The sequence below is a fragment of the Cetorhinus maximus genome, chromosome 9 (assembly GCF_964194155.1).
Source record: "Cetorhinus maximus chromosome 9, sCetMax3.hap1.1, whole genome shotgun sequence".
Taxonomy (NCBI): domain Eukaryota; kingdom Metazoa; phylum Chordata; class Chondrichthyes; order Lamniformes; family Cetorhinidae; genus Cetorhinus; species Cetorhinus maximus.
The window spans coordinates 29,820,157-29,833,746 of NC_135887.1; the positions used below are offsets into that span (position 1 = coordinate 29,820,157).

A 13,590-nucleotide genomic window follows, 5' to 3' on the forward strand; every position below is an offset into this window, starting at 1 on the left:
GAAAAATCCAAAATGAGGAAGTCAAATTATTAAGGGCATGTTCTCACAACAAATATTAAAATGTATACTGAAATGATAAGCTTTAAAAATATCAACTCACTTCCCCTGATCAAAATTTCATCTCAAACTGGCATCTGAAGCAAGTCAATTGAATATTATAAACATTAGCTCCTTTTTGAAATCTAGATGGGATTTTGAATACATTTATCAGCACTGCTACGTCAGTAACCTTTTCTGTCAATTATCCTTCTCCTGACAATCTTATACAAAATCTGAATGTACTCAATTATAATGGATGGCACAAATGCCACAAATATGACGTCTCATCAATTCCCTTCAAATTATATTGAATAACATCCGACACTGTTCAATTCCTCTAAAATAAAATTGCAATGGGAGCCTGTATAGATCCTGGCTATGTCTACCTATTCACAGGATAAAGAACATCCTTTGTTCCAGTCCTACTCAGGACCCCATCTCAACTTTTTTCTAGTATGTTAATTGCCATCAGTGCTGCTTCCCGCTCTCATTCGGTTTTGGTAAATTTCATCAACACTGTTTCCACTATCACTCAAAAGGTCAATCTCTATTTCTGGGAATAGCTGTCAACCAGCATCTACTGTAAACCCATCACCACCTACAGCTATCTTGATTACATTTTCTCCTATCTCACTTCTTATAAGAACTCTATTATCTAGGGGAGACCCTATTTCCCAGTTTCTCCATTGCATCAATTCTGACAAAGCCACTTTCCGCACCGGTGTTTCAGATGAGTCTTCCTTTTGCCTTAACTGAAGATTCCTGTTCACCATGGTTGAGAGATCCCTCATTATTTGTCTGTCCCATTTCTTGCAATACAGCCCATACCCTGTCCTCCCAGAACCACCATACAGTGCCCCGACATCATCTACCTAACCAACCTCCATTTAACAGATTCCCTCTTCTATTTCAATATTCTGAAGGGACCATTTTTTCTGGGGCACCCCGATCCACTGTTCAAATCACCCCCAATACCCGCTCCCCTTCACGGTGCCTTCCTGTGCAAGTGCAGGAGGTTAATTTAACCTGCTGTTATACCTCCTTCCCCCTGTCCAGGCCCCAAGCACTCCTTCCACTGATTTACCTGTATTCTTTACACAATGAAGGCTTCTCTACAGACCAAACAAATATTGTGTGATCAGGAACAGCACCTCATCTTCCGACTAGGCACTTTACAGCCTTCCGGACTGAATATTGAGTTCAACAACTTTAGATCATGAACTCTCTCCTCCATCACCACCCCCTTTCCGATCCCCCTTTTCCCAATAATTTATATATTTTCTTTTCCCACCTATTTCCATTATTTTTAAATGGATTTCCATCCGTTGTTTTATCTCTACATTTTAGCCTATTTCGATCCCTTCCCCCCACCCCTACTAGGGCTCTGTACCTTGCTCATCCTGCTTTCTACCTTTAATGTCACCATTTGCTCATTTCTTAGCTAATATCACCACTGTCAACACCTCTTTGTCCTTATGTCTGAGACATCTTTTGGCAATCTCCACCTATCACTGGCCCTTTATCCAGCTCTACCTGTCCCACCCCCCCCCTTAACCAGCTCATATTTCACCTCTTTTCTATTTTTCCTTAGTTCTGGTGAAGAATCATATGGACTAGAAACGTTAACTGTATTCCTCTCTGCAGATGCTGTCAGACCTGCTGAGTTTTTCCAGGTATTTTTGTTTTTGTATTGGGTGATCACTTCTGCTGAACACCTCCATTCAGTTTGCAAGTCAGATCTAGGCTTCTGCTTGTCTTCCATTAGTTATCCTCCTCCATTCAGGTCTCTGTTCTTGGCTTCCTACCCAAATCTCAACAGAAGATTGAGGAAACTGCATCTTATCTTTCCATTAGGTCCTTACAACCTTTCAAACTCAGCACTGAGTGTAACAATAGCAAATCATAGCTACTGTCCCCTTTTTTCCAGATAGAAGTTGGTAGTAATTGTTCTGCTTTTGCTATTTAGTTCCTTTGGATCCGTCTTTTTGTTTCTTTACTTTCCCATGACCACCCTCTTTAGCTTTACACCAATTATTCCTTTCGTCATTTAAGGGGTCTTGCCTTCCACGCGATCATAGATCACTCCTTTTATTCTTTCCTCCCTTTTTCTGGTCTCTATCCTTGCTTTGAAACTGTTAGGAAAAAACTCAATTGGCCTGAAATGTCAACTGTTTCACTTTCCACAGATACTGCCTGAATGCTGAATATTTCCAACATTTTGTTTTTATTCCTTTGAAGTGTTTAAATGTTTGACTGGAGTGACACAGAAGGCTGTGGAGGCCAGGTCATTGAGTGTATTTAAGACGGAGATAGATAGGTTCTTGATTGTAGGGGATCAAAGGTTACGGGGAGAAGGCGGGAGAATGGGGTTGAGAAACTTCGCCATGATTGAATGGCGGAGCAGACTCGATGGACCGATTGGCCTAATTTCTGCTCCTATGTCTTATTTTATACCAGATATCCAATTTTTTTTGCTAAATTAATTTGATGTCATCCAAACAGGAGAAAAAACAACATTGTGAGACAATCTCTTTTTCAGTTTTACACTATATTGAACACATTAATCTTGGGCCCAATTTAAAGTACACTCTCTCTCTCTTCCTGTAGGGACAGATCTCACTTACAAAGTCCAGAGAGCTTAGATGCAGATTGTTTAGAAAGCTCTATTTGTCAGACTTTTAGTTGGTGTTAAACCACCTCGAGCACTAACAGTATTTGCACTGAAGACCATCTTACATATAAAAACAGCAGTAGGCCATTAGTCCCTTGAGCCTATTCCATCATTCAATGAGCTCACGGCTGATTTGCAACAGATCTCCATATGCCTGCCTTTTCCACAAATGTCAGTTGCAGCTTTAAACTGGTTAACAAAAACCTATCAAAGGTTATGAGGCAGAGAATTCCAAACTTCTATCGCCCTTTTCCCCTATTTTACTCCTGAGAAGTCTGGCTCTAATTATTAGACTATTCTCCCTAGCCCAAGACTTCCCCACCCAGTGGAAATAGGGAAGATATCCATTACCCTTAAAATCTTGAAAACTATATTTTCTTAGCATTACCCTGTATCCTTTTAAGATCCAAAGAAGATGACCTCACATTTGCCTAAGCTGAAATCTAGTTGCTACAGTTTTGCCCATTCAATCTAACGAAATATATCTACACTGCTTTTCTTTGGGTCATTGTTAAATTTACAACTTTCTATTACATCATCTAAGTCGTTAATAAATATGGTAACGAGTTGAGACCCCAAATTATCATGGGGCACCACTCGTCACATCCTGTCAATTAAAGTACTAGTCCATTAATACTTAACTCTGTCTCCTGCTGCTCAGCCAGTTTCCTAGCCAGTTCAATAATTTGCCTTCAAACTCCATGACCTTCAACTTTCTGGAATTTCACATAAATAACATGCATAGACATTTTCCTGCTTACTACTTTGGCCACTTTGTCAAAAGGTTTAATCAGGTTCACCAGGCACAACCTACCCTTTCTTTACAAATCCATGCTGGTTCTCTGATCTGCTGAAAATTCTGAGTGTTCAATCACCTATCCTTTTCTGACAATTTTGTGGAGTGTATTGGCAATGTCACTTGACTAGTAATCCCGAGGCCCAAACTGCTCTGGGGACATCGTTTCAAATCCCACCATGACAGCTGATGGAATTTAAATTCAATTTCAATTAATAAACCTCGAATAAAAAGCTAGTCTCAATAATGGTGACCATGCCAACTATTATTGATTGTAAAAACCTCCAGTTCACTAATGTCCTTTAGGGAAGGAAATCTGCTATCCTTACCATGTGGCTTCAGACCCACAGTGATGTGGTTGACTCATAACTGCCCTCCGAAATGGCTGAGCAAGCAACTTAGTTCAAGGGCAACTAGGGATAGGCAACAAATGATGGTCTTGCCCAGGTTCCATGATAGAGAAAAAAAAACAGGTCTATAATTACCTGGTTTTCCCCTCGCATTTCTTAAATAGCAAACTGAAATGCACAATTTTCCAATCTAAAGTAAGTTCTCAAAGCGAGCCTGTAGGGTTATCTGGTGTAGAGAAAAGGATTCCAGCTCTCATTGATGCTTTACCAATCCACATCTTATTAATAAGGCAGGATGACTGTCTTATCAGCTTGAACATTACAATTATGCATACTTTTTTATGGGGGGTAGAATAAATGCAAAGTGTTGGGTAACTTATATTCAAACCTAAGCCTCATCTTCCAAATTTTCCCCTGACAGTGAGCTACTTGACTGTAGGGAGGGTGATTCCTCTTCATCTACTGACACAAAAGGACTCGTAGAGACTGTGGACCTTGGTACAATTAAATTTTTTTGACTCCTCCCTCCCATCATCTCCCAAAGGAATACACAGATCACAGAACCTTGGAAATAACAAAAGGGGAGAAAATACTCACTTAAATTCTCTCATTTTCACTGTTTCTAGAAACATCATATAAAGTTGTGAGCAAACATGCAATGTAATTAGTTACAATAATCAAAGTATTGTTTGTAGCATTGAAAAGTGTCAAGAGATAGGTCATTAGTATTACTGAACCAAACAAACATTCAAAACAAATGGTGCCACCAGTACAAACCAAGTATTTTTTTTCTTCACTTTAATAAAGGTATTCTGGTTGACAAGTCAGATGTACAGAACACTCCCTCAACCAAACAGACAAAATTTGGTGAATTACACAGAAGCAATTCATCTTGTGCTGATTAAAAAAAGAAAAAAAATTCTTTCCAATGGTACAAAAAGGTCTGGATATAAGCAAACATTTTTCCTATGTTGTACAGTTATAATACACAGCTGATGCCCAAGCTTTCTGAAGCTCACACCTCTCCATCAGATGATTCTGGAGGCTGGGATTTCTCATGCAGACTGACATCAGGTCCTGCAAGTTTGAGAAAAAAAATAATTAGTACGGCTGTGTTCAAGACTAAGACAGAAGATAATTCCATATTAGTGCAGTTCATATAAAGGCTTACATTTTTAGAAATGTAAACCAAAAGGATTTCAAACCACAAAAATAGCCAAGATCAGCAACGCAGAAATAGAATAAGCAGAGCAAAAGGCAATAGAGAAGCAAGTGGCCGTTGACAGAGAAATAATCACCATCTCCTGCAGTCCCATAAGTCGAATGCATATTTGAAATTCTTTTACTCAGAAATTTTATCTCAATGAAGAAAGGAAGCTTAAATTTAAATTCTCCAGCCACATAACTTAAGAATGGTAACCTGAAAGCTTTGAAAAGGATATATTGTGTTCTTTCTTAAATTCAATTTGATCTCACTTAAAAGGTTAAGATGGCCATCAATTTCAGGGGTTGCAAACAATTTTTAACTCGTTCGCATCAGTAAATGCCTGTGTTTTTTTTCCCCCCAGGTGTGTGTCAGTAAAAATAAATTCCCCTCAAATATGAGAGAAAAAGCCTCATTATTTCCCTTTTTTCTTACAAAAGTATGGTCTGAACGTGTCTTGGGAGTCACATCTGTAAAGTCAGCACAACAATACATGCTATATGGAGTTCTCTGATATGCACAACATCTCTGGGTCCAATTTTTGTCAGGAAGAGAAACAATTCCCATGTTTTTCTTTTGAATAAAGTGGATCTGCATCATTAGGTACTGCCGTGAGGACATTACTCTTCAACTACAGCAAATGTTTTCAACGAATCTTTCACTTGGTTAAGTATGGAGAAAGGGCAGTAGTGCAATGACAGTCACCATACTCTCAAGACTTAAGACTGAGGTCATCAAAGGCTGACTCAGGTCAATTACTGAAGACAGCTTTTACTCAAAGAAAGATTGCAACTATCCCCTGTGCACAATCTCCATTTTTAAAGACAACTTTTAATATCACACCATCATAGTGGCAGGTAAGTGGATGGAGGCACAAGTAAAAGTTCTTCAATCTTATTTTTCAAACACTTCTCACATCTTAAGTCAGAGTTTGATGGTGAGCCCCATAAAAGTGATATGTAAACCATGTATATAATTATGGGTTGTAATTTAGTTTGATTATACTCTAAATCTATCACCTGTTTTGATTTTTAACAATGTGCAAAGCAAAAATTGTTTTTAATATTTCCTCTGAATTTGCCAGGATTTTTGGAACCCCAATTTCTCCCAACTGATTTTTCTCCTGCTTTCCCCAACAGGAAAAATAAGTTATAAAAATCGGGGGATGGGGGAAACCAACTTTAAAAGTCCTTAAAGATAACTAAGGGTGCAGGTTTTGTGTACTTCCACTAGGCACTTCGCAATGCAAATGTGTTGAAACCTACAGATGACTTTTCATGTGGTCAGTTTTACACTTCACTGCTAAAATATAGGCTGCAACTTACCTACTTCTGCCATTCATGTTCTAATAAAAATTAGGTTAATTTAGAATAACAAAAATCAGAGCATGCAGTGTTTAAGTGGTATAAATTAAGTGCATAATAGGAAAAGGAAAGAATAGGCCATTTTACACAGAGGTGGCAGTAACAGTGATAAATATCAGAGGGAAATCCTAGCAAAGACATTGATGGCAGAGAGGAACCACTAGATATTTCGTGAGCTGGCTGCAGAAGCCCACTAAAAGCTAAACTTACTGCACTCATATGTGTTCCTACTACCATGTTGAGTTTGGCTCTTCTTTTATTTTAGGCAGTTCTTGTGTTTGAGGTTTATCTGGTAGAACAGAAACCAAACAAATTCAATGAATCACAGTAATAAATTCAGGTTGGTTTGATCAGAAAGTTGGTGTGATGCAAGAACTAGTGATTTCTGCCTATGTCAATTTCCCCATTGAGACCTGGTTCTTTAATTTTATATCCTCCAACACTGTGGATCAGAGCTTAATCTAATCATAAAGACAAAACCTGACTAACTAAGCTCCTCCGACCCACAACCTCTACCAACTAGAAGGATAAAGGCAGCAGACACATGGGAACACCAGCACTTCCAAATTCCCCCACCCAACTTGGAACTATATTGACTGTCATTGGGTCAAAATCCTGAAACATCCTTTTTAACAGAACTGTTTACCTATACCACATAGACTGCAATAGCTTAATAAGGTGGCTCACCACCACCTTCTCAAGGACAATAAGGGATGAGCAATAAATGCTGGCTTTGTCAATGGTGCTCACATCCCATGGACAGATAAAAAAAAATGAACACATTAAGTCACAGCACATACGGTATAGGTATACCAAGTAGAGAGCAACTAAACTTCTTTTTAAAAAATTAACAGAATTTGAATTCTCTTTGGTGCCTGTTTGAAAGCAAGGCTGAGATAAAATGAGCCATTCATCCATTCACTATAGCTAGCAAAGGAATCAATACAAGTGTAAACAGTGTTTACTCAAAACATAAAAAATGCAAAAAAATTTATATTGAAATTTGTTAAGAAAAGTTAACAAGTGTAATTTGTACCCAGCTTTGCAAGGATTCAAAACCGGGCAGCAGACAACTAATGACCATAAACAGCCACTGGAACCATACATTCTCTGGCTTCTGCATTTTTGACTTAATTTGTTTCTAATCAGTGAAGTATAAACAGGATTTCAGGTAAAGCTGTGTTACCACTAAAGTTAAAGTTACTTCCAAGTCCATAGGCATGTATAACAAAGGGGTCTGTATTAACGATTGTGAAGCTAGCCTCAAATACAGTATTATGACACTTTCATTAGGAGTTACATCCTTTCAGATACTGATGCCTTTCACTTTGTGTGTTAAGGCAAATAGAGTGGCTCCAGAAAGTGATTTCTGATTCAAATCAATGTGCTAAATAGTACACTCACCTTGTGATGCTGATAAAAGTGGTACCAGTGATACAGTTGGCAGCACTGGTGTTTGTTCCACTGGGACAATCTGTACCATTGATGGAGGTGGTGGTGGTGTTGTTGATGGTGCTGCTACTGCATCCGGTGGTTCTGTCCCGCTTTGTTCAGCTAGCTCTGCAAATTTAAAGAAACAAAAATGAATCTGATTAAGTGATGATCTTTGAGGTGTGAAGGATTAAGCACAAAATCTACTTGTACATATTATACACAGTATCACATGTGCATTGAAATTTCATTCTGATGGTACTTTCACTTACGGTTATTAATCAGGAGCCCTGGAAAAGGTCTGTGGGGAGGGGAAAAAAAGCATTGTAAATTTTTAAAAATTATATATAAAAAAAACTTGAAACCCACCTTTTTTTAAAAAGAGATTTTTCAACTAAACTGCTACCTCCACTCTTGCCCTGCTTCCCAGTCGCTGTCAAAACTACATAAAGAGCAATCTAGTTTCCTTCTGGACAAAAGCTTTGCTCCTATTATGTATTTCCCCTGATGTGCCTGAACCAAGATCACAAGATACATTATAGAATAGAATGTGTGTCCTATTGCTCTATGGTACAATGTATCAGTGTACTATTGCTAGCACCATCCAGCTCTTCTTGCACTGCAGTGTTAGCCATCAGTGCTGTCCAGCCTTTAAAATCTTTAGACATACCATAAGCATTTGACATTTCATAATGTTCTGCCATGTCAGATTTCAGATTAGAAAGACATTCTAATGAAAAGCCTCGTCCTCACCTTATGACTGTAAATTTGATAAAATTTGCAGATTCCAGGATTTTTTTCATGGCACTTATTTCAAGGTAACTGGGTGCTTTAAATGGAACTCCTGGAGGCATGCCATCAACTATAACACATCCGGGATTGGTGGTGATTTTTCTGTAAGGAACCTTCACTGGGAAATTCATTCCAATTGCTTCGCCTATAATAAAGGTTATATTTAAACATCCATTTCCATCTCTTATGTAGCAAAGCAGCTAATCCAATTTTAGCAAAAGCAATCACATGATACTAACATTAAACATTTATATTAAAACATTACCAAATTTCTTGCTGAACAGGTCATTTACTTGTTCTCTCAGTTGTCTGGCTTTTTCCACCTTGGACATTTTTTCATTTTCACCTTCTGAAAGAGAACAAACATTCTTATTCAGATATAAGACTTTAAATCTTTCAAATCACAGGGACAGAGTACCTAGCTGTTGTCATTAGCATGGACTTCATTGTTCACTAGAAGCCCAACTTCTTCCTAAAGCAAGATATATTGCCCATATCTATCAGGGCCTTTTAGTCAGGTAGTCATTTTGCCTTCAGTGAAATCTGTTTTCATTTCTGTAATCAGAACCAAGAATAACAAGGAAGTGACCATCTGATTTAGTATCCTTTCACTCCCGGTCACTGCCGCAAATAGAGAGATTATATCTTGTTTTATATCATACTTAATCTTCGCTGATTGGATGTTTTACACTAAAATCATTTTCGCAAAGTCAGAAAGGAGGGAGAAAAATCTTTAAAATAATGCACAAGTATAATGAGGCAGCTCAAGTTCCACAGACAACTGCAAAAATGTAACAAAAGTAAAACCGCCTACCTGGGACTGTTACTTGAATGATATTAAGATCTTCAACACCCGTGGCAGTGGGTAACGCAGCAGCTCGATTTTCTACACCTGCATTAATAAATTTAAGAGACCGTCTCACCACCAGAATCCCCATTTAAACAAAGATCAAATAAAACAGAAACAAAGAAATGACATAAGAGAAGAAATCCACTTGTGGTAGTAGAAAGCAAAATAAATCTTGTGTGGTCTAATCATGCAGTGCGCAAGGAGGAGCCAAAATTCCCATCGCCATTTACCATGGCATCTCACCCACTCTCCAAGGAAGCAATCCAAATGTACAGAGAAAAAAATCTACTAGAGAGTGTTTCAAGAAATAACATTCTCGGGTTCAAATATCAATTAACTAATGAAGTTTTAATTTTGCAGCATATCAGCTCCTTGATAATAACTTGTAACTCATTCTGGACTGTATGGCCCTGTATTTACTCAAGTGCCATGTTCTAAGAAAATTGATTAACTAGTCATCAATCAAGGATGCATGGAGCCATTTCAACCATGTTAGTGTCATCGGCCACATGCTACTGGATCAAAACTTCTCCCAGCTCCTTCACCATTTAAATAATATTCCACCTGAAAAGTTAATTGTTAACAGTTGCTATTTGTGATAGTCCAACTTTTTAAAGTGGATACTGATGGTATTTAACACTCTTTAAAAGGAACGTTATCCATGAACCTGGAGTGATGATGGTACATGAATAACAGAAATTCTCTTTTCCCCAATTTCTATATTTGTTTTACAAGTCAAAGATCTATTTTCAGTACAATATAAACATGATAATCTAACTCGTGAATCCATCAATCCAGATGGCCCAGAAACAGGTAGTGACGCATGCCAGGAAAATCATTGTTTAACTTAGGCAAAGATGCATTTAAATCTATTCTAGCATGTTGCCAAGTTATTATTCTGCTGTTCTGTTTATGCATCCTTACTGGGCAGGTAATCCCCTTCCATTTTTGTATTTTACTTGTTGCTTTACTCTGTGAACAAGAATTCTATGATGCTATCATAGGTAATATTTATAGGAACGACTGTGTGCTGAAAAACATGAATGCAATATTAAAAAAAAGGCTTACTGGATATTCAAAATTTAAATATTGAAGCACATAGCTTTAGTTTTCATTGCCAGCACATTCAGTTTAACCCTTTCAGAGAAGGAGTAAGTAACAAAGATGCATTTTTCCGACCCAGGCTCATAAATGAAGTAAAACATAGCAATACCACTTTAGGTGGCCAGCCTAAAATTGATTATTGGGTGAACAATATTAGAAGCCAATGCAAGAATTAGCCAACCTCTAATTATTTTAAGCACATCTTCTGCATAGCTAAGTTTACTGCTCAAGAAGCCTATGTGCCTTTATTAGATGTACCAACAAAAAAAAAATCACAGCTAGAAAGATTAATGGCCAATGGCCAAAGGAAATGTTCACCATCTTTTTATTCATTTATTCCTGTAATATGGCCTTCGCTGGCTGGGCCAACATTTATTGCCCATGTATTGCCATGTTTTGCTTCATTTATCAGCCTGGGTCAGAAAAAATGTATCTTTGCTACCTACTCCTTCTCTGAAAGGGTTAAACTGAATGTGCTGACAATGATAACTAAAGCAATGTGCTTAAAGCAATGTGCTTCAGTATTTAATTTTGGAATATCCAGTCAGCCTTTTTTTAATATTGCATTCATGTTGTTTTCCTACCACCATTTTTCCCACCACCTTCCCCTCCTCCCACTCCACCCCTACTAGGGCCATCTGTCACTTTCCAAGAGTGCTTACCCTGGTCCTGCCATTATCACATTCTGCTTTCCACTCTTAATGTCACCATTAGCACCTCCTTTAGCCAATACCATCACTATTAACAACCCTTTGACCTTCTGTTCATGACACCTTTCGCAGTCTCTCCTTTGCCTCCAACTATCACTGGACTTCTATCCAGCTTCACTTGTTTCGCCACCCCCCCCTTTAAACAGTATATATTTCACCACATTTCTACTTCCCTTTAGCTCTGAAGAGAAGTCATATGGACTCAAAACATTAACTCTGTCTTCCACAGATGCTGTCAGATCTGCTGAGTTTTTCCAGCATTTTTTGTTTTTGTTTCAGATTTCCAGCATCCACAGGATTTTGCCTTTATTTATTTCTCATCCTTATTTGCCCTTCAGGTGGTGGTGAGCTGCCTTCTTGAGCCGCTGCAGTTTGTGTGGTGTAGGTTTATCCACAGTGCTATTAGGGAGGGAGTTCCAGGATTTTGACCCAGCGACAGCAAAGGAACGTCTTTGTATTTCCAAGTCAGGATGGTGAATGACTTGGAGGGGAACTTCCAGGTGGTGGTGTTCCCATCTATCTGTTGCCCTTGTCCTTCTAGGTGGTAGTGGTCGTGGGATTGGAATGTGCTGTCTAAGGAGCCTTGGTGAAATCCCTCGAATGATGGGGGAGCCCAGTACATCAGTGCGAAAGAGAAGGCTGAAGAATTTGCTACAATCTTCAGCCAAAGTGGCAATTGGATGATCCATTTCAGCCTCCTCCGGAGGTCCCCAGATTTACAGATGTCAGTCTTCACCCAATTCGATTCAATATCAATGTGATATCAAGAAACGGCTGAAGGCATTGGATAGTGCAAAGGCTATGGGCCCTGACAATATTCCGGCAATAGCACTGAAGACTTGTGCTCCAGAACTTGCTGCGCCCCTAGCCAAGCTGTTCCAGAAGAGCTACAACTATGGCATCTACTGTTCTACTGTTAATGTTCTGAGTACCAATGCCAACTGAAATAAATAATTCAAAGAGACCAGTTTAAATTCAGAGGTTATATATTATAAACTAATTTCCACTAGAGGAAATGTCATACTTATAGAAAAGTCAAGGGAGAAAATATCATCCCCTCAAAATTCATTCATTGGTGCCTAATAAAATCCAGTTATATTTTAAATTTACCGTCACTATTTTAACCCCACAGATGATTCCAAACATTCATCGTCACACCAAGTCATTGTTCCTACTCCTTTTCATCAAACTTCATATTCTCTTGTTCTACTGATCTGTTACAATCAGTTACAGGTCAAGTATCCTTTATCCGAAAACCTCTGGCCAATTACATTTCGGATTTCAGATAATTTCAATTTTTCGGATACCGCATATAAACTTGCATTACAATAGCCTAAACCTGGGATAGTTATAGTCTTAAAGTAAATAAAATGACTAAAGTAGTAAGATGTATCTCTGAACAATAAATACATGGTACCTGAAAAAGTTTCTTTTTGATGTTCACCACAAAAATCACACGGTAAACAGACAAACAAACTAGACTTCTCATACTAAAGGTCGATGAGGTTGAACAAAAGTGCAGTTTTTGGATGTGTTCGGTTTTCAGATAAAGGATACTCGACCTGTATTACAGTGGGTTTGTTGTTGCTTTAATAGTTTGAGGTTCTCTCCCTAACCTCTTGAACGTAGACTTCCTTTATCTTTCCTCATAACTCATTTCCTATATACTCAGGCTCTTTGCTCTTCAGTTTGTATTTTTCTTTTATTGGTATGATGATCAGAATGGATTATCGCCATCCAATTGTGGTCTGACCAATGCATTGCACCAGCATATCATCTACTAGAAATGACCACCGTACAGTCCTTGTGGAAATGAAGTACCCATTTCACAGTGAGGACACTACCACTGTACTAAATGGGATAGATTCAAAACTGATTGAGCAGTTCAAAGCTGGGCATCCACTAGTTGCTGTGGGCCATATGCAGCAGCAGAATTGAATTCCACCACAATCTGTAATGTCATGGCCTAGTATGCCCCTCAGTCTACCACTACCAACAAGCCAAAGACTAAATAACACTATTCCAATGAGGAGTGTAGGAGAGCATGCCTGGAGCACATAGCTAAGAATCATTCATAAAGGATAATTTGGCACAAAATTAACAGTCACGTGGGTCAACTAAGGAAGACAACATGGATTTGTACAGGCAAATTGTGCTTAACTACTTTGATTGAGTTTATTGATGAAGTAACACAAAAGGTTGATGTGGTGTACATGGATTTCCAAAAAGTATTTGATAAAGCACCACAAAACAGACCTGTCAGCAAAACTGAAGTCTCT

The 13,590-nt window shown here is 38.4% G+C and overlaps 1 protein-coding gene across 13 annotated transcripts in view; it reads right to left on the reverse strand.

Annotated features, from left to right (window-relative positions):
• Positions 1-4,621: 4,621 nt before the first annotated feature.
• Positions 4,622-13,590, reverse strand: part of LOC144684536 (general transcription factor II-I-like) — a 188,307-nt gene continuing 179,338 nt past the window's right edge. For 9 of the 13 annotated variants that reach the window (XM_078548423.1, XM_078548418.1, XM_078548419.1 and 6 more), the window contains 6 exons: positions 9,462-9,539; positions 8,913-8,996; positions 8,609-8,792; positions 8,128-8,156; positions 7,829-7,984; positions 4,632-4,933 (listed from right to left, as the gene is read on the reverse strand). In XM_078548423.1, the coding sequence (XP_078404549.1) occupies positions 4,872-4,933; positions 7,829-7,984; positions 8,128-8,156; positions 8,609-8,792; positions 8,913-8,996; positions 9,462-9,539 (593 nt within the window). In that variant the 3' untranslated portion in view covers positions 4,632-4,871. Of the gene's footprint in view, positions 4,934-6,634; positions 6,714-7,828; positions 7,985-8,127; positions 8,157-8,608; positions 8,793-8,912; positions 8,997-9,461; positions 9,540-13,590 lie in introns of all 13 variants that reach the window. The other 4 variants (XM_078548414.1, XM_078548416.1, XM_078548412.1 and 1 more) reach the window with 2 other exon arrangements.